The sequence below is a fragment of the Petaurus breviceps genome, unplaced genomic scaffold, assembly GCF_028583685.1.
Source record: "Petaurus breviceps papuanus isolate PSGF00001 unplaced genomic scaffold, PetGlider_PUasm1.0 90847, whole genome shotgun sequence".
NCBI lineage: Eukaryota > Metazoa > Chordata > Mammalia > Diprotodontia > Petauridae > Petaurus > Petaurus breviceps.
The window spans coordinates 14,233,270-14,259,401 of record NW_027187360.1 but is presented as its reverse complement, the minus strand read 5'-3'; the positions used below and the strand labels follow the sequence as shown (position 1 = coordinate 14,259,401).

Below are 26,132 nucleotides of genomic sequence, written 5' to 3'. Positions count from 1 at the left end.
GAGTGGATAGAATTCTTCACATTTCAAATTAATGTTAATTTTTTTCTTTTATTTTTATCTTGAGAGGCTTATTTGTGTTTTGTTTTAAAGTCAGGGAATAACTTTACTGTCCTGACTTTGAATACAGTATATGAAAGTTATCTTTGTATAGAACATAATTGAATGAATTGTAGCAATAGATACTATATAAATCCTTCCATAAGTGAGCATCCTTTCCATGGTTAAATTTATTTCAGTTTGATAGTTAGGAGGCTGAAAAAAAGCTGCTCAAAAAATCATTGTGGATATTTTTAAAGCAGTTTTTTTCTGATAAGCTTAGATAAGTTGTGACTGAAATTAGTAATGAAATATTTATTCAAAATTGTTTTAAATGATATTTTATTTTCTTTGCTGGGAATTTTTTAAACGTAAGCAATCTCTTGCAATAAGGTAAGTTTGAATATTTCTGTTCCATTTGTTCTGGCAGATCCCAAAGTTTTTTGAACTCTGCTCTGATAGTGTTTGGGGAATGAGAAAAGCCTGTGCTGAATGCTTTATGGCTGTGTCCTACACCACTTCATCTGAAGTTCGAAGAACCAAACTATCTCCTCTCTTTATCAATCTTATCAGTGACCCTTGTAGATGGGTAAGTTGAAGGAAGTACAGATTAACATGATTAAAGCATTATATAAATATTTGACTTAATGTCTTTCATGCCTAAAAGCTAACCAGAAAGTATAGGTCTTCAACTTGGCTTCCAAATACATGGCTATGGCTTTTGTATTTTGGGAAATTGAACCATTCATCTTCTTTCAGCAAAATCTATCACACACCAAAAAAAGATGCTACTTTAATGGTGATGTCACTCTTACTGTTGGCTTGCTTTCTTGATTTAAAGTTAGCCTTTTGAGTGTGGTAGAAGGAATAACTTTGCTACCTTTTGAAAGCTTGTAAGCAAATTTCATACTCAGCATAGTAAAGAGCAAGCTTTTCCTTCTTCTAGTTTTTCCATTTTATCTCATTGCTAGCATGACATGCACATGTCCTTGGTGAGGATTTGTTATTGTTACTTCTTATTTTGAAAGCACATAGATTATCTCTTAGTTTTATCCCCTTGAATGATGGTATGCTAAGTGTTTCTAGTTCATTCTTTTACCATTAAAGGAATTTAGGACATTTTTTAGGCCATAAATGACCAAAAGCTAAAGGGTTTCTGTTCACAGATAACCATATATTCATAGGCAGATATATAAACACTCCCTCCCTCTTTATATGTATCTGTGTATTTATATGACTTTCCCTTTCTTTATATCTCCAAAATATTCTAATAGACTAGATCTGGAAACCTTTAATTCTAGTCTTCACTCTGTCGTCCATTAAGTGATTTAAGGACAAAATGCTTCGTTTCCCTGATCTCAGTTTGCTTATCTTGTAAAACGTGATGTTCAGACAAAGTGACCTATAACTTCCTTTCTAGCTCTTAGATACTACAAAAATAAATTTCAGAAGGAAATGAAAATATTAATTAGGAACTAATATAACTTTGTTATAACAAAAGTTTACTAATAGCTGTTATGTTAGAAATCTTGAGAGATGAGGGATAGAAATCTTGAGAGATGAAGGAATCAAGAATCAAGGTATAAAATTGTTATCTTTTTTTCTTGCACCCAAAGGAATAAGGATTGAACTACTCTTTTCATATTGGATGATTTAGGGATCACTTACCCTGTCCCTATAAAAAATGTTAAATTGAGTTGAATGAATCTCATAGGAGCCTTAAGCAAGGATGTCCAGCTTGTGATGAGGAGGTCACATTTCATTTTCTCATTTTGTCTTGTTACAGGTACGTCAGGCTGCTTTTCAGTCTCTTGGTCCATTTATTTCTACCTTTGCAAATCCTTCTAGTGCTGGTCTTTATATTCGAGAGGATGGGACCCTAAGTATCCGACCACCAGCACAGGACATCACTTCCACTTCTGGCTCCACAGGCAGTTGTGTCAGTATCACATCGTCTTGGTAAGCCTGAAGGAAAAAAATGGCTGTCACCGCAAGTTTGTTTTCTGTGTAAGCAGTTAAGATTAGCTGTGAGAGTACATATAAAATGGATAATTTGAGCTTTAATTATTTAAAGAAGTGTATTAATTTTAGTGAGATACAACATGGCTGGGTGCATAGAGAGTTGCGTCCAGTCAGGAAAACCTGCATTCAAGTCCTGCTTCTGGTTGTGTGATCCTGGGCAAGTCACATAATCTCTTAAGTGTTCCAGGCAATTCTTTAAGACTTGCAGTTGCATATTAGGAGTATTAGTAGAGGGAGTTTGTCATCACAAGTCTGATTAAAAAAATATTGTAAAGGTTTTAAAATAAGACTGTTTTACTGTAAGTAATGAAGTGATTACATATTATTGTAAGTTTATTTGAAATAGTCATTGAGATGAGAGTTGAAATAATTTAGAAAGGTATTATCCCCTTCACCTTTTAGTTATAGGAAATCCTGTAGATAATATGAACACAATGTTAAGAGCTCCAAATATCTGGGAACATTGTAGTATATAATCTTTTGTATACAAAGGTGATATTTCAAATTAGATAACTTAACAGACTGCTTGATTATTGCACTTGTATCTGTTTTTCAAGCAGTGGTGGTGTAATGTTATTGATATATTTATTCATGATTTTGTATCCTATCCCTCATTACCATTGGTAGATACTTGTAAGATGACTGACTCCATGGAGTTATAGGTATAGGCTTTGAAGTTAAGCTATATAGAAAATTTAATATATAACTACCTCTCCAGTAATTATTTTAATGTAGGATAGAAATATGGCATCATGTCAAAGATCTATGATTTCATTATTGAGAAAACTCCCTCCCTCAAGTTGTCATCTGTCTGTAACTTAGTAAGTCTTATGGATTTGGCCTGAGGTACAGAGAGGTTAAACCCCATAGCCCATGGTTACAGTAAGTTTCAAAGGTGGGGTTTGTAGCTAGGTTTTCCTTTCTGCAAGTTCAGCATTCTGCCCACTCTTCCCTGCCCTCTCTCTCTAATGAGAGTATAGAATAATTACAATACAAAGATAATCCAGGATTGTTTTAGGCAAAGCTTTCACCCTATTCTTCTCTAATCTTTTGTACCAAGGGGGCCTAGCTACATGGTTGACTAGTTAGAGTTTTAATTTTAATATATATTTTAAATATATTTAATATACTCAGTAGGGTTGTGTGTGTGTGTGTGTGTGTGTGTGTGTGTGTGTGTCTTCCCCTTCCTCCTGGCCCAAAGAGATCCATTGGTGGAATGGGGAAGACAACTAAAGGAAGGAAGACAGAGACCTTAGTGGATAGACATTTCACTGCTACCAAAGCCATATGCTGTTCAGGATGTTAAGTTGTTTGTTTGTTTTTCCCTCTTCCCCCCATTTTCCTAGTTCAGGAAATCCTGAACACATAAAACCAGATCCACTGACTGAAGGAACATCAATTGAAACTAGTAATTTCCTGCATGTTGAAAATTCGCACGTAGGTGGAATAGAAAAGAAAGTGGCCTGCCCTGCTAGCGCTGAAGAAGAGCTGATTCAAAGCTGCCAGAATGACAGTTCTTGTGCAATCAAGGATGCTAATGATAGTCAAGTAAACAACTGCCAGGGACTGAAGAAAGCTTGTTCAGGAAGTTCTGATGACATATTCAATAATTTTCTTTACTGGCGCACACCTCTCCCAGATATCAGCCAGGATTTAGAACTGCTTCAAACCAAGACTGAGCAGCGGGAAGAAGGATGCTGTATACCAGACACTGTGTGTAAGAGCTGTGTTGCCAGTAGTGAAATTAAAAAAGTATTGGAAAGTTTGCAGGAACATATGATGAATGATCCAGATGTCCAAGGTATAAGTCAGTAATTGTGATTTTGTCTGTATGGAATGTGTGAGTACATCTTCCTTCTTCCTATGAGAGAGAGAGAGAGAGAGAGAGAGAGAGAGAGAGAGAGAGAGAGAGTGTGTGTGTGTGTGTGTGTGTGTGTGTGTGTGTAGGTGTGTACGTGTGTAGGTGAGGTGAAACTTGCCTAAACTAATCCCTGCCTGGAAAGTGTGATGTCTGTGGATGTGTGGATGTGTGAAAGAGTATACATGCATTCACTTTGAAGTCAGTTTTAACTATAAAAGCACATGTGTTTGACAGTACTATTACAGAGCTTCTGGTTTTAATATCGTTATAAAGAGATCATTATGAAGAGATGCTAGATAAGAGGGGTTCATATTGACATAGTATTTTATACCTTACAAAGTACTTTCCTCGCCACCAATCCTGTGAGCTAGGTAGTGCCAGTATTATTGTTCTCTTTACAAGGCTCAGAAACATGACTTGCCTGTACTCAGATAGCCAGTAAATGTTAGGTCTGGTATGTGAACTTTGGGTTTCACTCTGTACGCCTAATAGCATGCTGATTCTGGTGTCCCCTTTTATCAATGATGTTTCTATTCATTGTTGGAATTAGGGAATAAATTTTGCAGTCTACATGTTCACTATCAAAACTCCCTGTTGTTTTAAGTAATTTAGTATTTGCATTCTTGCTTGGATTAGAGAAATCTGAAAAAAAAAAACCAACACCCAGCAACTTATTCATATAGAAAGAAGCAGCGTTTTTATGGTGTGGTTGTAGGGGGATATTATAAGAATCTGTATAGATTTCTTCCTTTCCCTCAAATTTATAAAGGAAGTAAACTACATATGGTCTATCATCTTTAAATAAAGAAATATCATTGAAAAATATATTTACTTTGGAAATCTTTGGATCTGTTAAATAAACTTAGAAGAAAATAAGTTCTTTTCACATAAGTATACTTTTAAACAACCATGATAGAGTGCCTGCCTCAGAACTAGAATGACTTGAATTCAAGTCTTGCCTTTGGCACATCCTGGACAAGTCACTTAGCCTCTCACTGCTCTAGGCAGCTCTTGAAGCTAGAGTTGCAAAGAAGGTGCCAGTCCACATAGTAGAAGACATTTCCTCATTGGGGAGTTCCCTTTTCCAATGAAATCAGTATTATTACTAGTCCCTATCCCTACACATTTTGACCAAAAAAAAAAATGCATGAAACAAAATTGTAAAAAAAAAAAACCACTGTAACTTAGAGGAATTAGCAGATACTTTTTGTGTGTATATACAGAAAGTTGTGTAAAAGATTTTGATTTTATTGAATGAAAATGTGTGTGGGTAGTCATTATTCTGATCTTACTTGCAAGAATGACAGTGGGCAAGTCAAATTTTTTGAGCCTCAGATTCCTCATTTTTTAAATGATAATAATAATACATCAACTATTTTCACTTGAGTATTTTAAGAAAAGCATTTTGTCAGTGAGGTGTGACATAAATGGGTTGTTATATCTTATGGAAAAGGTGTTGACATGTTATTTCTGCTTCATCAGAAAGGAAAACTTCAGCACAGAGAAGGAGGCTCAACTACCTGTCCAGGGGATAAGAGCCATGCCTAGGAGCCCTGAGTCTGCATTGTTTAAGCAGTGAACTCAATAATAGTGTAGAGCACTACCTGGCTCTCAAAAGCAGGGAGGGTCTAAAGGGGAGCTGGAGTTCTTCCTTCATTCTTAAGGTCAAATATATGTGTGTATACATTTCATACTTTTGGTTTTGAGGTAAGATATTTGTTTCTGAAATTTGGAGTCATATAAAACAATTAACAGTTGCTTAAATCTTTACTGTATTACAGCTCAGGTTCAGGTGTTATCAGCCGCACTTAGAGCTGCCCAGCTTGATTCCATGAGTGATTCTGAAACTAAAAAGGCAGAAGAGTCCCCTGAGGAAGTAGCCACTTCAAAGCCTAGGTCTGCCGCTGAGAATCAGAACACTATCTCTTCTGTATCATCCCAAAATGAGCTGTTGGTGGCCAGGGTAATACAGAGCACAGTGAGTATCTATACTTTCTCTGAGTAATAAAGAGTAACTATAAATTTGCATTACAATAATAAATCTCACTTAGGAAAATAGCAAAGTTGTATTTTATTGTTGAGGTCATTTTTAGGTTAACTAAATAATCAATTGTTAGATAACCATGGATATGTTCCAAGACAACAAGAGTTGGAGAAGTAACTTACCAAAAACTCCTTCTCCAAAGTTTATTTGAACACTCTTATTTTGTTTTGTTTTTTGTTTTTTAATGGGGCTAGCCATATAAATCTTAAGTCACAGCTAATAGCATTTAATGTATTCTAATAATAGTAGTGGGTGGATTCACTAAGGGAAAAATTAGAAGGTATTTCTAGCAAATGTTCGAATATCTATTGCTTCAACAAACTTGTGAAAATTTGAAGCAGCACAAAGTATTTTCAGAGGGTAAAGATTCCAGTGAAAAACATCAACACCCTGGAATTTAATCTCATGGCTTGAATCTATGAACCATTATGTGACCAATGCTTCTCCAAAAGTGCTTTTTCTAGCACTCTCCTGGTATGAAGAGATGGATTCCTGATACTTCTCAAGATCCCATTAGCTCCACTTAAACTAGTCTGATCCAGAATATTTACTGGATTAGCACAACAAAGGGGTGCCTCAGAATCCAAACTATAGTAGAGCAAAACCTAGTTCATTTTAACAAATGTTTATGAATGTCTAGTATTGTATTCAGTCCCTAAATTAGTTTTCATCTGCTTATTAGAATGTGATTGTGGTTTCCATTAAATTATACCAAAGAAGGTCTCTATGGTCTTTAAGTATATCTTTATGACAAACCACAGGTTTATGGGTCCAGTATTCCAATTTTTACCATGTTTATTCAGTTAGTTACTTTACATTAATGATATAACTCATCTACTTGTCTTGCTCATGTGCCAACTACCTTAAAATATTTTGACTATTTTATAAAGGAAAACTATTTTGAAAACCTATCACTTTAAAAGCATATAGATATATTTTTTTTAAATAGTCTTTGCTTGGTATAAGACTCTGGTTTCTGACTTGAGGTTAAGGTTTCAAAAAAATAGATATGAAAGCCCATTTTTTAGGTATGATTAGCTATAATGAGCAAAATGTGGTTTTTAAAATGTAAAAGTTTCCTTTTGCATTTATCTGGCTGGAAAATATAAGTATTCAGGCTTTTATCACATATAAAAATTAAAATTATTGGTTCCTCAAAAAAGTTAGCAGTTTTGAGCTATCTTTAAAAAAAAAAAATGAATACCTGAAAGAAACTTGGTGTTAGGATATAAAGTTGGTTCCTGAGTCAGCTTGTTAGAAAATTTAGACTTCCTATATACTGTTTTAAAAGATTCTTCAGGGTGTTTAGGTGGCACAGTGAATAGAACACTGGCCCTGGAGTCAGGAGGACCTGAGTTCAAATTCGACCTCAGACATTTAACAATTACTAACTGTGTTACTTGGACAAGTCACTTAACCCCAATTTCCCTTCCCTCCAAAAAAAGATTCTTCTAGTTAGTGATAAAATTTTCCCAAAGATGGATAATTATGGGAATATGATTGCAGAATACTTTATGGGGCAAAGAGTTTTAAAAATATTTCTACAATAGCCTATATTCTTAATTATTAATAGGTCCCTGTTGTATACAATGTATACCATAAAAACTATTGCATAATAAAAATTTTCATTTTCATTCTAGAGAGAACAATTATTCTTTTTTTTTTATTTTTCAAATGCTTTATTAACTTCTGATTTATATCATTCATTACTGCCAGATTTTGAGTTACAAATTTTCTCCCCGTTTTTCCCCTACCCACCGCCCCAAAATAGCAGTCCCACAGGATATCCCCTCCTCCAGTCTGCTCTCTCCCATATTTTCTCCCATACCCCTTTTTAAAACTTTGAATTAAAGATTCATTCCCTTCCTACCTTGTCACCCACCCTTACTGGGAAGATAAGCAGTTCAGTATAGGTTGTACATGTGTGGCTAATGCAAAACAATAATATAGTAGATGTATTGTAAAAGACTGACTATATTTCCCTCCCTCCTATCCCACCTCCCACTTGTTCTATTCTCTACTTTGATCCTTTCCCTTTTCTTTCTTTTTTTTTTTTTAAAGCAATTGGGGTTAAGTAACTTGCTCAAGGTTACACGGCCAGTTATTTCTGGGTGTGGTACTAAGTATCAGAGCCCAGATTCAATCCCAGGTCATCCCAACTCTGGGCTGTGGCTCTTACTCACTGAGCCACCTGGCTGGCCATCCCGTCCCTTTGCAAAAGTGGGTGCTTCCAACTTCCCTCCCCGCCAGCCTGCCCTCCCTTCCATCATCCCCCCTGTCATCCCCTTCCCCCCCCCCCACTCTCCTGGAGGGTGAGATACCCTATTTAGTGTGTATTACATTCCCTCCTCAAGCCAAATTCAATGGGAATAAGGTTGCCCCATTCCCTTTTGACTTCCTGTTCTTCCCCTACATTGTAACCATTTGCCTCTTCTATGAGATAGTTTACCCCATTCTGTCTCTCCCCATCTCCTCTCATTATATTCCTCTCTCACCTCTTAATTTCACCTTTTAAGTATCATCCCTTCCTGTTAAATTGGTCCTGTGCCCTCTATCTTTGTATACCTGTAAACATATATAAACACATTCACATATGTATTCATATATCCTCATATATAGACATATATGTATTTCTATTCCTTCAACTACTGAGAAAAGTTTCATAAGTTACAATTATTGTTTTTCCATGTAGGAATGTTAATAGTTCAACTTTGTTAAGTTCCGTATGATTTCTTTTCCCTGTTTACCTTCTCATGCTTCTCTTGCTTCTTGTATCTGAATGTCAGATTTTCTATTCATCTCTGGTTTTTTCAGCAAGAATGCTCGAAAGTCCTCTATTCCACTGAATGACCATATTTTCCCCTGAAACATGATACTCAGTTTTGCTGGGTAGGTGACTCTTGGTTTTAATCCCAGCTCCTTTGACCTCTGGAATATCATATTCCAAGCCCTTTGATCCTTCAGTGTAGAAGCTGCCAGATCCTAGGTTATCCTGATTGTGTTTCCACAATATTCAAATTGTTTCTTGCTGGCTGCTTGTAATATTCTCTCCTTAATCTGGGAATTCCGGAAGCTGGCTATAATATTCCTAGGAGTTTTCTTTTTGGGATCTTTTTCAGGAGGTGATCAGTGGATTCTTTCAACCTCTGTTTTGCCCTCTGGTACTAAAACATCAGGCCAGTTTTCTTTGAGAACTTCCTGAAGGATGATTTCTAGGTTCTTACTTTGGTCATGGCTTTCAGGCAGTCCAATAATTTTTAAATGATCTCTCCTGGATCTATTTTCCAGGTCAGTGGTTTTTCCCATGAGATATTTCACATTGCCTTCTATTCTTTCATTTGTTTGGATCTGTTTAACAGCATCTTGATTTCTCATAAAGTCATTAGCTTCCATTTGCTCTAATCTAATTCTGAAGCAATGATTCTCCTCAGTGAGCTTTTGATATCTTTTTCCATCTGGCAAAATTGGCTTTTTAAGGCATTCTTCTATTCATTGCCTTTTTGAGCCTCTTTTGCCATTTGAGTTAGTCTTTTTTTTAGGTATTACTTTCCTCGATCAGGCTGTTGACTCTCATTTAGTAATTTTCTTGCATTGTTCTCATTTCTCTTCCCAATTTTTCCTCCACTTCTCTTATCTGCTTTTTCTTCTTTTTTTTTTTTAAAGCAATTGGGGTTAAGTAACTTGCTCAAGGTTACACGGCCAGTTATTTCTGGGTGTGGTGCTGAGTATCTGAGCCCGGATTTGATCCAGGTCATCCCGACACTGGAGCCGGTGCTCTTACTCGCTGAGCCACCTGGCCGCCCCTAAGCAATTGGGGTTAAGTAACTTGCTCAAGGTTACACGACCAGGTGTTTCTGGGTGGGTGCTGAGTGTCTGAGCCCGGGATTCGATCTCCAGGTCTTCTCAACACTGGAGCCGGTGCTCTTACTCGCTGTGCTACCTGGCCGCCCCCTCTTATCTGCTTCTTAAGGTCCTCTGTGGCCTGTAACCAGCTCGTATTTTCCTTTAAAGCTTTTGGTGCAGGAGTTCTGACTTCACTGTTTTCCTCCTGTTCCATGCTTTGCTCCTTTTTGTCCCCAAATTAGGAGTCTAATGTTGGAATCTTCAGTCTGCTTTGTTTCCTTTGCCTGGTCATGTTGCCCCTCAGTCACTTGACCCCTGGGCTTTTTGCCACAGTAGGACTCTGCCACCAGACAGGGGAGCTTTCATCCCAAATGCTGGGGTTTTCTCAGCTGCCAGTGGTATTAAATGGGTGCCCTCTCTGAGGTCTCCACATGCTCTGGCAAGCTAGACACATGCCCCAGGACCTCCACCCTAGACTGCAATCCAGATCCAAGCAGGTTAAAGCAAGAGCGATTACCCCTCAGACTGGTGCTTGGTCCCCCTACACTCTGTAGGCCAGGAGCCGAAGCTGCCACATGGCGCTGGCTGGCTGTGCTGGTGTCTCAGCGGCTTCTCGCCCCGGGGGCAAAAGCCAACGCACTCCCACTTACTGGGTCCCAAAGTCCAGACTGCACTTACCTCTCACTTTGTCCTTCGCATCTCTGTGTTGATAAATCTGGAAACGGCGACAGCTGCTGCTGATCTGGAGTCCCTCTGGCCAGTGCCTGGTCAGGCCCACCCTGGGGCTAAAGCCTCGGCGTGGGGCTGGGCTGGGCTCGGCTCCCAGAGCAGTGTGCTGACTGATTCCTGCCAGCCTGCTGGGCTGTCCTCAGTGGGAGGTTAGCTTCTCTGTGTCATTTTGTGGGTTCTGCAGCTCCACAGTTTGTTTAGAGTCCCCTTTTTACATGGATTGGAGAAGGTGGAAGCTGGAGCAGTGGGGAGGTCCTGCTTCTACTCCGCCATCTTGACCGAGAACAATTATTCTTGAATGGCAAAGTTTTTGTGATTGACCTTATTTATCTTAGAGAAAGCTAGAACTTAAGTGACTTTCAAAATATTCCTTTTACCCAGTAAACCATTAGGAAACATCTCAATAATATTTGAGGGTGTTGAAGCTTCTAACTTTATATTTCAAAATGATGAAATAATTCAGTTTTTTTACTACTCCCTAAGCACTGTTAGGCTGGAGATAGAAAGAACAAAACAGCTAATCACTGTTATCTTTTTCAGGGAAAACAACATTATGAGTATATTAGGAGTTTCCTTTTTAGTGTATGTGAGCTGCATTTTGTCAGGATCCATTATGCTATGAGAGTATGACATTTCAAGTGTAAATAAGAAATTGGCGTTATATTTGAAGGTGAAGGTCATTTGATTAAATGTGGGATCAGAGACCAATATTGCCACTCTAGTTCTTGCAGGTTTTGTTAACATAACAAAGATTTTATATTCAGAGTATACATACATAGGAAGATGTGTTGTGTGTGTGTGTGTGTGTGTATGTAACAAAAATCAAGTGAACACACTTTATCAGCTATACCATTTTTACTGAAATTCAAATGTACTCTTTCTGTATCATCTAACTAGATCAAAGGTAGATAACTTTTAGCACTTGCCACTCCCTACTGTTATATAAAGTTAGTTTTGTTTCTCTTCTTCCTTTCCTTGGTCATTTCTAGCCATAATTATTCATTTTAGTCTCCAAGCAGTTCTTAAAACCATTGTGATAAAGAATTTTAGTGTATTATCTCTTTTCATTAATGGCCTTTTCACAGTATTAATAACAGTACACAGCTCTGTAAATTTATCTTCTGAAAGGTGCCATGGATTATCAAATGACACTTAATTTTTTAGGGTACTATTTTATGTCATCATTAGAACTCTACTAATGGAAGAATAGTTTAAATTCCCCTTTTTTTAATAGCAAATGGGTAACATACAAATTCAACTTTTTAGGATTCTGAAAAACATCTTAACGGAACCAGTGAACATTTGCAAAAAGAACAGAGATCTGACACAACCCCATTTGAAGATGATAAATCTAAGTTACAGGTTAGTAAAATAATACCTATGTGTCTTGAGAAGAAAATAAGAATCTACATTTAATTTCATGGGGGTTTTGCCCAAGATGGTTTTTCCTAAGTTTAATACTATTATTCAGCTAACATTCATTTTCCTTCTTAGTTTATAAACTCAAGTTGCCAACTTTTAATTTTTTCTTCCTTTTAAAAAGAATGTTAATAAAGAAAATGATCCGCAGAATCCATTGTAGTATATTTAGTAATCAAAAAGAATATAATTGTGTAAAGACAGTTGTGATAACATTTTAACATTTTTATCATTCTTTTGATTCAGACCATTTAAAACTATTTTGACTGACCAGTTTATATCTGCCTGTCCTACATAACTGTGTGATTGGCTACTCTGTCTTCTGGGCCGACTTCTTGAATGAATTTATTCCATAATTTATTTTATTTTTGTTGTTCAGTCACTTTTAGTGGTGTCCAACTTTTTGTGACCCATTTGGGGGTTTTCTTGGCAGAGGTGCTAGAGTGGTTTCCTCCAGCTAATTTTTTAATTAGAGCTATTTATTTGTCTTGATGGTGGTAAAAATAATGAGAATGTCCCTCTATGATGATAACTTGATGTTTAGCAGTACTTGTTGATCACTCTGTGTAGAGTACTGTGTTAAAATCTTGAGTATTTAAGAAGGTGGAAGACATAGGAGACATAGATATATATATACCATGTTTCCCCAATAATAAGACCTATCCCGAAAATAAGCCCTCCCCTTACTGTGTAAGATTCCTCTAAAATAAGCCCTCCCCCGAAAATAAGCCCTATTGAGATTGCTACTGTAGTGAAGATGATCCCCTGCGCTACACGCTACATTCCCCCCCCCCCGGTGAAACGCACGCCGCGCTCCGAGCTGCATCCAGTCAGAGCTGCAGCAGTGAGCGCGTCATCCTGTTCTTCCCCAATGATTTGCTTGCTGGCGCCATTGAGAGCAGTGCTGCGGAGGAGAGCTGAGGCAGGACAACATAAGCCCTCCCCTGAAAATAAGCCCTCTGGTGTTTTTCTTTCCAAAAAAAATGACAGTATCTTATTATCGGGGAAACACGGGTAGGAGATGTATATATATGAACTGACCTGAATTAATGCTAATCATTTATAGTAGTATACATGTGCTTTTCAGATGTTCTATTAGTTTTAAATATGGAGTAAAAATTAGCAAATAGTGTATTGACCCTTCAGCCAAACCAGAATAAATTACATATTTGCTAAGAAATGAATAAAATATCTAGCATAGAACTTAGTGGGCCTTGGAAAAGTAAATGTCTTTTGTTCCTATGAAATTTCCTTAGGATTGGCCTCACTTCCATGTTATGAATTATTTGTGATGTTTATTAATATAGTTTTAAAATCAGTTCTGGAATATTCTTTGTCAGTTTTTTTCTCTCTCATTTTCTAGGATATAATACCTCAGCCATTATTAGACCAGTACTTGTCAATGACTGATCCAGCGAGAGCTCAAACTGTTGATACTGATATAGCCAAACATTGTGCTTACAGTCTCCCTGGAGTGGCTTTAACTTTGGGGAGGCAGAACTGGCACTGCCTGAAAGATACATATGAAACACTGGCATCAGATGTACAGGTAAGTGTAGAATTTTCAGAAGAACATTCAGATTTCAATTTCAAGAACAATTTCAATTAAAATACTTTATGATTAACTTGTTTGTGTAAAGATAAAATTAATATAAGTATATATTCTAACGAATTATGCATTCAGGTAGAAACTGAGCATTCTATTTAATTTTGTCTCATGAAGGTAATTTAAGTTAGATTTTGGAGTATATTTGGTATTCATTTTATTACTTTTGTTCCCTGTGGATAGTGGAAGGTACGTCGGACACTAGCCTTTTCTATTCATGAACTAGCTGTAATTCTTGGAGATCAGTTAACAGCAGCTGATTTGGTGCCAATATTTAATGGATTCTTAAAGGATTTAGATGAAGTACGCATTGGAGTTCTTAAACATCTCTATGATTTTCTAAAGGTAGGAAAAAATATATTTTTTACTTTGGAAGTTTCTACATAAATATCAGACATTTTACATCACTAAGTAGTTAAATTTTTTTTTCCTTGCAGCTTTCCTAGAAAATTTCAGTGCTGATAAAAACCTTAGTGTACATTTAATGGGCAAGGAAACTGAAGTATAGAGGGATTAAATAATTTACCTATGATCACTGTGGTCTAGTGGCATGGCCTGATGTAAAACACATATCTTTTAGCTCATATATTCCAGTTCTCCTTCCTGTTTCTCCTCTTTGGAAAAAAAAAAAAAAGATGTTTTCAAAGATAATTTATTATTTTGAAAGTGGACTCAGTGAAAAACATTCCTCTGAATCCAGATTATTAAATAGTCCTTGACAGGAACTTTATTATTCTATACACACTAAGAAGAACATTCACAAGAATGTTTTAAAACATATTTAGATGTTATCTGTCACCCACACAACAATCAGTGTGACAATTAAAAGAATGCATCAGATTTAGAATCAGTGTGCCAGGGTTCAAATTCTGACCTTGCTAATTATTATTCAACCTTCATTAAATCAAATAATCTTTCTTGGCCTTGGTTTTTTTTATTGGTAAAATGAGAGATTTGGATTAGATTGTGCAAACTTTCAGTTTTAGATCCCATACTTGAATAAGAGAATATTCCTAACTACAGCAATAGTTAATACTATTTATTCACTGTTGCTGTAATACTTGTTACAATGAAAATACAAAATTTTTGTCCCTGAGGAATTTAGTGATTTATGTGTAAGTTTGTATTGATGTCTTTGGAAATATTGTCGTTTTTTTTTTAGTTGCTTCATGCAGACAAGAGGAGAGAGTATCTTTACCAACTTCAAGAGTTTGTAGTAACTGACAATAGTAGGAATTGGAGGTTTCGATATGAATTAGCAGAGTAAGTAAAAATTGCTGATATATATGAAATGGTAAATTCATTTTGAATAATGCTTAATTTTTACATAATACTTGAATTTAACCACATACTTTAACAAGAATCTCTTCTACATCCATTCCTAACCAGTGATCTACCTTTGCTTACAGAATCCATTGAAAGGAGAACTAATTATCTATTAGGGCAATCCAATTGTACTTTTGGATAGTTCTTATCATTAGGAAATTATATCAAGCCTGAATCTTCTCATTTGCAACTTTCATCCTTTCTTCCTAGTTTTGTCCTTTCAGACCAATCAGAACAAGTTCACTCCCTCTTTTACAAGTCTTCCTTCCAAGTCTTCTGTTCTCCATGCTAAATAAACTCAGTTCTTTCAACTTTCTCCAGTCATTTTTCTATTCTCGTTGACCCTTTCTGGACATGCTTCAAGTTGTAGTATCTTTTTCCTAAAGTGTGATGCCTGTAACTAAGCACTCCAGCTGTGGCTCAGCAAGGGCCTAGTAGAGTAGGACTGTTCCTTCCTTTACTCTAAATGGAGCCCAGGAGAGCATGAGCTCTTTTGGCCACAGAGCCACACTCTTGACTCATTGAGTTTATAGAATACTAGAGACTCTAGATCTTTTTTTAAAAACAACAAAGAAACCTTTATTATATAAAAAGTACTTTGCTTGAGTCTTGTCTAATTTACTTCAGCTTACGGCTATTCAGACTTAATAGGAAAAGATTTTTTTTAATAGAACTTTTGTCTAGTGACACTCCCCCATCTTATATTTTGAATTTGTTTTGTTTTGCCCAAGTGATTTAGATTTATCCTTATTTATTCTGTCATTTTTAGTAATTTTTCAACTTATGTTTTCTTTAGTAGAGTTACACAAGTTTTTATTAAGGAGGCTTAAAACTATGAACTAAAGAAATCTTTTAATGGCTTGGAGCTTCCAACGCAGTTCTCTAAGGCTATTATGGTGCTGATTGTATATCAATAACAAGTTCCTCACTAAGAGTTCACTACCTTGGTGAAATATCCTAGGTTTAGGAAATAAAAAACAAAAAAACTAAGAAATAAGACAAATTCTTATTGTCAGTGATGTTCCTTAGATGTTTGGATTCTGGAAATGAGTCCCAAATTAGATTTACTTCATTGGATACTAGAATTTTCATTCCAAAGCCATCTTTTTAAAACAAACAATTTATATTTGTCATAATATTTCCTTATTAATAATGGGAAAGGATTCATTCCTTTATGATTAAAGAATGAGTTGTTGTCATTTAGCATTCACGGAGTGTTTTACCCTAGTACTAGATGCAACTGTGTTAATAAGTTAGTCTTAGAAGAATAATAAGTGATGTAGTGTGACAGAAAGATAAGGCATCATGTAAACATATAAAAGTATTTCCCACAGTGACTTACTCTGTTACCAGTAGAAGTAATGAAAATGCTATTTTGAGTCATTTTTGTTGTTGCTTAGTCTTTTTTTTTTCAGTCATGTCTAACTCTTTCTGACCCTCTTTTGGGGTTTTCTTGGCAAAGATACTGGAGTGATTTTCTATTTCCTTCTCCAGCTCATTTTATGGATAAGAAAACTGAGACAAACAAGGTGAAGTGACCTTGTAAGGGTCTGAGGCTGGATTTCAATTCAGCTCTCCCTAAGTCAGAGCCCAGCACTCTATCCACTGCACCTCCTAACTGCTGTCATTTTTCAGCATGTGACTTTTGACAGGCCTCTCCTGGTTCAAATGATATGGGATATTAAAGAATTCTGTTGACTTTGTGTACTTTCTAAAGATCAGGTTTAGTTTTCTCATTGTGTTACTAGACTAATGGTGGAATAAAAAAAAAAATCTAAAATAGGTAGCTGCAAATGTTATTAAACCTCCATGACCTCTAGTGGTGATATTTCAAAACTTCAATGTCGCTTTTCTTTAGCAGCATTTCATTAATGATAGCTTCTCTTTGTTCTAATTGGCTTTCTGTAATTTTGAGTTTTGATGTTAACAGTAGCTTTTTGTCCCATATGATCTCTGACCACAAGATACTTTGTGATTTTTAAAGAAATTAAAACCACAGTTGTGAAATCTTTGCCCTATGCCTGATATTGGAGATCACTGACTAGAAATTGTTCCTTTTGCTAGTCAGTATACATTGATTAAGCATCTGCTATGTCCAAGGAATTCTTCATCTTCTGACTGTGTAACTAGATGCAGGGCTTTATAGTTTCCAATTCTCCTTTTTTTCCCCCCTAATTGCTTCTTATATTTCCTTCTGTTAGCTATTTTAAAGATTGACATTTCTTTTCACACTTCTTTCTCACTCTTGAAAATATTGAAAGGTTTGGGATCAGATTTTCTTTTCTTTTTTTTAGTTAATTAGATTTTGTATTTTCAGATTCACATTCTGACTCCCTCCCCCTATGGTGTGTGTCTGTCTGTCTGTAAATACACAAAAATATATCTCAACCTGTTTTGTAAGTCAAGTCACCCCTCTGGCAGAAGGTGGGTAGCTTGTTTCATCTTGTATCCTCTGAAATTATGGTTGGTCATTGTGTTGATCAGTTCCTAAGTCTTTCAAAATTATCTGTCATTACAATATTGCTATTATTGTATTAATCATTCTCCTATTTGTGAGGAGCAGATTTTCTTAGCCAGCTTTGTTTTGAAGCATAGTAGAAAATTTTTCTATTTTACTTTAACTTAATCTTGCTGATTTTAAATCCCTTATGTGCTTTGCCATACATGGGAAAACAAGAGTGGAGTTTTAATTTCCATTTGAAAAAACATTAAGGATATAATGAGATTTCATCATTTTGATTTTGCCTTTAATAGAGAAATACCTTTTTCTCTTGGATGTGGAAGATTTTTAGACCTAGCTGTCCAACTTTTCAGTGGTATTCAGCTACTTCAACTCTTCTCCTTCCCCCACTGCCCATGACTTGTCTGAAAGAAAAGTAAGTGAAGTGACTACGTTAATCTGTCAAAGATAATCAGTTTTTCTGTTTCAGACAACTGATCCTGATATTGGAACTCTACAACCCCAGTGATGTTTATGACTATTTAATGCACATCGCACTAAAACTGTGTGCAGATAAAGTTTCTGAAGTTCGATGGATCTCCTTTAAACTAGTAAGGGAGTATATGTGTGTGTGTGTGTGTGTGTGTGTGTGTGTGTGTGTGTGTGTGTTTTGTTTTTCTTCTGTGCTTCTAAAATTACAAATATTTAAGCATTTTCTATTTAACAGCCATGATTTGTACCCTTCATATAGAATGTAATTTTGCAAAATATCTTTTTGTAAAATATATCTTTCAGTGATAGAAACTGTGGAGAAATGATTCAACATGTTTATACCAATTACCTACTGTTCTTTTAAAGTTAGATTGGCTTTACATTACAAAATAGTTTCGAATAAAAATAGCTAAGAGAGGAGCTCATGTGGAAACAACAATATTGTTTTCTATTTTTATTGATCAAGCATTAATGAAAAATGTTTGATGTAGCAGTTTACCAATATCTTGAGAGTAAAGAGCCTACATTAATTATTGTTTAAGTAAAAATGTTTATAAACTTAAAAAGACAGATATGTATTACATATATTTTTAATTGGTATTCCTCTTTTAAATTTTCATTTTTATGGAGTAATTTTTCTTTTAATGTCTTACAACTTAAGGTGATCACCTTCTGCCATGCTTGTAATCAATTAAGAGAGAAAAGAGAATGTAAAATGTTTTTAAAGAGCAGTATTCAGTTTTTTTATCTGTTCTTTGAATCTTTTCACAGGTTGTGGCAATTTTGCAGAAGTTCTATTCAAACAATGCAAGTGCATTGGGGTTAAATTTTATCAATGAACTCATAATAAGATTTCGACATTGTCCCAAGTGGGTTGGAAGGCAAGCTTTTGCATTCATTTGTCAGGTTAGCATATATCTTTTTTGATCCAGTATGTACAAATATTAGATGTTGGTAATTTTTTCATAGTTCTAGATTGTTAGAGTTATAACAGACACTTTAGTAATAATCTAGTCTAGCACCCTACCATCCCTTCTTCTTTTATTACAAACTGAAGCTTACTAAATTAGGCTAAGTGGTAACCTATTTACAGCAAATCTGTGACTATTACTATCTAATGCATTTCTATATTGAATTTGGTGTACACCTTTATTTGGTTTGAATTTGAAGTCCTGGACTAAAGTCCTCACCTTTTCAAATGTGTTTCTTCTTCCCCCTCACCCCCATTAGCTGTTTGAGGAATCTAGTAATGTGTGTTTGTCAGGAGGTTTTTGTTGGTGATATTTAGATATAACAGAGCTATACCTAATTTCAGAAAAACTTCTGTTGCTCAAGGAATTGTTTGCTATGTAAATGTGGGGTGTCATGTCAACTTACAAAACTTTATCTGGCATTTTTTTATGGTACAAAGTTCATTGGGTGAGGGGTAAGAGAAAATAGCTTGCATTAACAGTTTGTCTTTTAGCTTTTGTTTTTTCATAATCCAAGTTGAAAGACAAAATAAAGTAGTGCAGCTAGGTATCTTCCATGGTACTGGATTAGTTTTACTTATGCTGATAAACTATATATAATAAATTTGGATGATTTAATAGGTGAGTACCATAATTCTCCACAATATTATTTACTTTTTTTGAGTAAGAAAGGCAGCCTAGAATGAATCTTGGCTAAGAAGTCTGCAAAGAGCTGAATTCTCATCCCAGTTCTATAGCTTATTAATATCTGACCTAGAAAGTCAGAATTGCCTCTTAGCTTTAACTTCCTCATCTGTAAAATATATAGTATTTGTCCTGTTGCCTCAAAGGGGTGTTATGAGGATTTTAAGTGAAAATGTAAGGTACCATTGCTATTATTATGTATTATGTATTTGGGTAACTAGTTTATTATGGTGCACGTTTATAAATTTCAGTGTAAATAGTAAAATGTTTCAGAAAATGTGAAGTTTTAAATTAAAATACATGCACAGCCATACTCAAAAAAAGTTCTAGTTTACAAAAGAATTTTTCATAGAAAAAGTGTGGGTTGCAAACATGAGCTTCTGTTAATGGTATGGATTACCTTTGTGTATATATTTTTTTTCCATAGGCAGTAGTAAGAGAGGAGTGTATACCTGTAGACCAGTTTGTGGAGCACCTACTTCCCAGTCTTTTAAGTCTTGCTTCTGATCCTGTGCCAAATGTAAGGGTTTTGCTAGCCAAGGCCCTAAGACAAACACTACTGGAAAAAGGTATCTTAATTTCTGGGGGGGGGGGGGGGGGGGGGGGGGGGGGAAACTTGAGTGACTTAGCACTGCTTAAAGAAGTGGTTTGGTATAGGAGAAAGAGACTGTAGGGCAGGAATATAGTTGTGTGAACTTGGGCAAATCATTTCCCTTTCTGAGTTGTATTTTCCACTTTGCACTGTCTGTCTCCCAGTTTCTTGTGAATTTTAAATGAAGTAATAGAACTGACCATAAAGCATTATATAGAGGCTTATACTATTGTGTTAATAATCTCTGTAGATTCATTGCTTTGTTTTGTTGCCATTCAGGCATGTCATTTTGTTGGATGCTCTGTTTGAAGTGAAAGAGAATAAATATTTCTTTAATTTAACAAAGGCAAACGTCTATATTAATGGTCAGCAAAAATAACAAATATAATTCAATCTTGTAGCTGTTTTAAAATATATTTTTAAATTTTATATATATATATAAATATATAAATTTTAAATCTAAAATGATCAATAGGAAAGTTGTCTTGAATTCATATTCACCATCCACATAAGACTTAGTAAAAATAGGGACAGCTAAGTGGTACAGTGAATAGAGCACCAGCCCTGGAGTCAGGAAGACCTGAGTTCAAATGTGGCCTCAGACACTTGACACTTAACTAGCAGTGTGACCTTGGACAAGTCACTTAACCCCAATTGCCTTGCCTCCCCCCTCCAAAAAAAAATAGACTTAGTAAAAGTATATTTTTTGACTGGGTCTCCCTCTTGGTCCATGCTGGAAGTTCAGGAGCCATTCCTTGGTTCAATCCCACTCCGATTGACATAGAGAGCTTTGACCTGCTCTGTTTCTAATTTGGGCTAGTTTGCTTCTTCCTTAGGCAGCCTGGGGGTAGTCCCTCTGCATTCAGGAGATCATCATGCTGGTCTTGGACTTAGTGTGTTCACCTTATTGGCTAAGCCCACTTCTGGCCAAAAATGCCTTTATAATAAATGGGATCCAACAGATTTATTAGTCTTTGCCAAGACTTAAACTAGTGGGCTAACAATGGGGGAAGGGGGCAGAGTGATGAAAGAAATCTAAGAGAGAATAAGAGTGACATGTTTCTTGTTTTCTTGGTGCTAGATTGAATCTTCTTTTAGAAAGTTCTGAGGGACAGCCAGGTGGCTCAGTGAGTAAGAGCGCCGGCCCCAGTGTCGGGAGACCCGGGATCGGTTCCAGCCTCAGATACTTAGCACCCACACAGAATAACTGGCTGTGTAACCTTGAGCAAGTTACTTAACCCCAATTGCTTTAAAAGGAAGAAAGAAAGTTCTGACCTAGGAGGCCAATTCAGAATTTGAGAAAAGTTATTTCATTAAGAGAACCCATGAAATTAGTGGACAGCTCTAATTCTGTGGTTTATTTTTTTCTAAGAAAAAGTTTTCTTTCGTCCTGAGTTTTAATTTCAGAGAATATATCCTACATCAAAAAACAATATATGGCAAACTTGATTAAAAACTGTAACTTTCTCTTTTTTTCTAGCTTATTTTAGAAATGCTGGTAACCCTCATCTTGAAGTTGTTGAAGAGACTGTCTTAGCTTTGCAATCAGACCGAGACCAAGATGTTTCCTTTTTTGCCACCTTAGAGCCAAAAAGAAATATTATGGACACAGCTGCTCTAGAAAAACAGAATTAATTTGCTTTAAATCTGAATTATGATTTTATGTTCTTCATATACAGTTTATGGTAACAATGAAGAAGGGGAACTGTTTTGTATCTTCCTGAAGAGAAAAGATTTCTTATATTCGTAACTTTCACTAAATGAAAACTGTCATCTGCAGCAACATACATTTCATATGGGATGGTTACTTATTTCAGTTCTGCTGTGCCTGCTATGCTTTTGCCTTCCCCTTAAAAGCTTGATTTTTGTTTAACTTTCTATGAAAATGAGCCAATACTATGTAGATCCTTTGAGTTTGGTGCATAACCAGAATCTTCATACCATCAGATTGCCTGATAGTAATTTTATACCATATTATTTAAAATTATTTTTCATAATAAAGTAGTTTACTACCAGCTTTAAAGCCTGAAGTTTAGTAAACTTGTATATTTTGATGCACTGATACCCCTTTTTAATATAGTTTAATATGTTGCATTTTATTCTACCTGAAATATTGTACATATGTGAATAATTCTTGGCCAGAAGAAGGTATCTTAATCCAATATCAACCTCACATCACTAAAACCTCATAAATACATCGTTTTCATTTGTACTCTTCTTTTTTATTGCAAATTAGGTCAGTTTGTGTTTGCTTTTGAATATACATAATATTTTCTGAAATGTACTCAAGAAAATATGACAGCTTTTTATATTGTAGTTTTTATTCTTATAAATTGTTATTGGAACTTTCTTAAGCACTTGATTATTTCTCACTCTTGCTGCTAGAACTATATTATATTCATAAATGTACATCTTGTCCATTCCCAGAGGTATAAAACTATAAAACTAACAGTTCATTGGTTATATTAACACATTGATGAATGTGAAAACAAAATTTCTGATTGAAATCTACGGGTAGTAACTGGCTACAGTTCTTGAAACTTAACAGAAGTAGGAAACTATATAGGTAACTAATACATCAATATACATATTATATGTATAGTGATCATTGCGGGGGGGAGATGACAAATTCAGACATATGTACAGTTTAAAATAAGAAGAAACTGATGTATTTGGACCAACTTTCATTAGATGATTTTTCTGCTTTTTATTATGGTCTATTTGTCACAAAAGCTCAAATATAAATACATGTATGCCCATGTAAAATTTTGTTTTCTTTTCTGTTTAAAAAATGAAACATAAGTAAGCATTCCATTTTGTTTTCAGAGAATGACCTGCAGAGGGGAGTGTATGTTAGTGCTATACTTCCCTCATAAGTTTGGATAGCATTTTCTGAAGAGACAGAATTTTTTGGCATGCTTGGCTAGTTTTTCTAATTCTTTTTTAGGTCATTATTTTAAAAATAACAACAAAGCCTAAAATTCAATGCAAAGAAACGGTTACCATTCTGGGCTATGTGCAAAATAAAGTACATAGGTTAAAATGTCAAATGCATTATTGACTTTTGATTTGGGGGGGGGACACTTTGCCAACTTTTGTAAAGTACAGGTTAGTACATTAAGGATACACTTTTTAAAATATGAGCTTTCAAACATTCAGTAGAGCTAGTTAATATAAATAGGTGGAGATACAGTTTTACTGTATGACAAGCAATTTTGATTACTTTATTGCCTGGAAATTAAGTGAATTGTTAGCCTAGCAGCAAGTAGAATTTGTTCAACTGGAATTTTTCAATTTGTGTAGGGTTTAATTTTATATAAAAGTCTACCAGATTATATTTGTATTTTAGTGTTTAGAATATTGCATGATATATTACATGCTTTTAGAACTTTTAAGTGAAGACGTTAGTGTTTTGGTAGATAATTTAAGCTCTAGAATTCCAGTAGTACGTTGAAGTTTTTCTGTGATTTAATATGAATGCCTCTCCAATGCAAATTTTTTTTATGACACGTTTCTCTGCAAAAAATATTTTTTGTAGTTTTAATATCTTTTCTAATGCTAATAATATTTGAGTGTTTTTAAATAACTCAAATTTTCTAAATTGTTATCCCGTTACTTTCCATTTTATTTTTTTCTATCATTAAATTTCTTAACACATATTTTTTTAAAAAAGTGTACATAGATACATGTTTTGAGTGTTTGTTACTGATCATCACTTATAAGCTTCCTGCTTCTATTAGTAGTCTCTTCAGTGACTCACTGAAAACATAGTGATGTTTCTCACAGGATATTTTAGTTGAATGTTTTGTTAAATAATAGACCATTTTTAACTTTTCTAAAATGGAAATGTTTCCATTGTTAAATGTTTTTTTAAGCACCTTTCAAACTCCAAAAATTCATTACCATTTGAAAACTTGATGGGTTTTGATATAGCTTTCTAAATTTGTGTAAATGGATATCTGCATGCATTAGAAGAGGGGGGGAAGTGTTGAACTTTCTAACATCAGGCGATGTGCAGATCTGCTAAAGTGGCTCATCTTTCTAAGATGTCAGTTTTTTCCTTCATCCTGGAAATATGATTTTTAAGCATGAATAAGGCAGCTCTTTTAGACAAGGTATATTATGATGATTTTAAACTGTATTTACATGTAATTCTTCAAGATGGTTTACTTTGAATTATGCAAAAAAATGTACTTTAAATACACATGCAGCAAAGGTACATTTTCATAACAGCAGTAAGAATTTAATTTAAATTTTACTAGATAAGGGACATGAAATTAACATTAGTGGTGCAATATTGTTTGGATACTGTAGAAGATTATCAGGCACTTATAATCCAAAGCATGTTAGTCATGTCGCTGAGAATTCAAACTCACTGTTATCTATGTTATATAAATAATATACACATGGCATCTAACAGGATATTGCCCTAGTGACAGAAAACAGTGTTTTAGAGCCCAAATAAGTGGGAATACTCTGGAAGTGCCACTGATTGTCAAGATATAGAATCTATGTAACTTTGTATTTATCTCAATAAACCTCGTGATTGTTTTATGAAATGTATATGTTCTTTTTATTAATAGAAATTTTATTGGCCTCCATTGATAAGAACAGGCACTTCAAATAAATGAACAAAAGCACTAGGGAAACAAACTCATGTGCTGAAACCAATAAATTACCTCAAGACTTTTTTATGCTGTCTTTAACTTCTACCATTTACTGATTATTTGCCCTCCTTGTCACCAGAGAAGCAATAGGTAATAGATAAAAGGGATTAGGTAAGAGTGGGAAGGCCCAAATTCAAGCCCTGCCCCAGATCTATGACTGTGTGACCACATGAGAGTCACTTGCACCTCAGAGCAAGAAATTTCTACTCTAGAAGTGATAAAATCCACGTCTGGACTGAAAACTCACCTAACAAAAATCTCACCCCAAAAGATTTAATCTACCCATATTCTCCTTTTCCTCATATTTGACTTTTACTCTATGTAGACTATATTTTTGCTGTTGTCTTTACATGGTTTGAATTTATTGTACGTTTTTTTGGTTCCATTTCACTAAACCACTACATATGTCTTCCCAGTATTTCTTTGAATTCTTCATACTCATTTTGTTTCTTATGTCACAAAAATATTCTTTTACATTCTTATACCATAGTTTGTTAGGCCATTCCCCAAATAGGAGGTACATACCAATACTTTAGCACATTGTGATTTCTTCTTTTGGGGTATCCCCTTTAATTCTGCAGATGATAACCATGCATGCATTCTTATCCTGTAGGGGCAGCCCCTATGTTCTATAAGTCATCCCCAGTGGGTCCATTCAGTGTGCTGGAGGATTTCTTCCTCTGTATCTTTTAGCCTTAAAAAGACACCATTGTAGCATGTGAATCACCATTCTATTCATTCCTTATTGTTGCTACATAACTGACCCAACTTACCTTTTTTACTTAATTATCCTATCTCTGATATTTTTGGTCACTTTGTTCACAAAATCTATTGTTGGTATTATGTCATAGCCTGTTTAGTCATACAGTACATCTCTCCAGTGCCCTTTGGGTGATTGACAATTTTGATTCTTTGAAGACTAATATTTCATGCCTGAGAATGGATTCTATGGTTCTTTTGGTGATCACTTACAGCATCTCCAGAAGAATCACAGGACCATAGATTTAGAGCTAGAAAGAAGCTTCAGACGCCTTTTAGTCCAACTCCCTTATTTTATAGATGAGGGCCAGGTAGGTTGTAACTTGCTTATACAGGGAATGTGAAAATGGGCGTATAAGCCTTTGTCCTCTTATTCCAGAACCAATACTCTTCACTGCAGTATATACTGTCTCCCTCTCAGGCTTAAGAAGGTGGGATTTTGTTTCAGGGAGTAGCTTGAGTTCTCTGAAAGACATAACATTTCCCAAACAGTCCTGTCTGCTCTCTTCCTCCTGTTTAATAATGGACCGATACGTTGCCTCTCTGCAGTGTATGTCAAAGGTATATTGTGATGATGAACCAATTCTGGGCTGTCCATGCAAATGCATGTTACTATTCAGACAGAGTCTCCATCCATTTCC

At 35.3% G+C, this 26,132-nt stretch overlaps 1 protein-coding gene across 3 annotated transcripts in view; it reads left to right on the top strand.

Moving 5' to 3' along the window:
- Window positions 1–24,624, top strand: part of LOC138149452 (serine/threonine-protein phosphatase 4 regulatory subunit 1-like) — a 76,357-nt gene extending 51,733 nt beyond the window's left edge. For all 3 annotated transcript variants that reach the window (XM_069072469.1, XM_069072470.1, XM_069072471.1), the window contains 12 exons: window positions 467–625; window positions 1,823–1,995; window positions 3,405–3,859; window positions 5,701–5,897; window positions 11,802–11,897; window positions 13,318–13,503; window positions 13,744–13,905; window positions 14,723–14,823; window positions 17,817–17,937; window positions 18,590–18,724; window positions 19,901–20,042; window positions 21,546–24,624. In XM_069072469.1, the coding sequence (XP_068928570.1) occupies window positions 467–625; window positions 1,823–1,995; window positions 3,405–3,859; window positions 5,701–5,897; window positions 11,802–11,897; window positions 13,318–13,503; window positions 13,744–13,905; window positions 14,723–14,823; window positions 17,817–17,937; window positions 18,590–18,724; window positions 19,901–20,042; window positions 21,546–21,700 (2,082 nt within the window). In that variant the 3' untranslated portion in view covers window positions 21,701–24,624. The remainder of the gene's footprint in view (window positions 1–466; window positions 626–1,822; window positions 1,996–3,404; window positions 3,860–5,700; window positions 5,898–11,801; window positions 11,898–13,317; window positions 13,504–13,743; window positions 13,906–14,722; window positions 14,824–17,816; window positions 17,938–18,589; window positions 18,725–19,900; window positions 20,043–21,545) is intronic.
- Window positions 24,625–26,132: the final 1,508 nt, after the last annotated feature.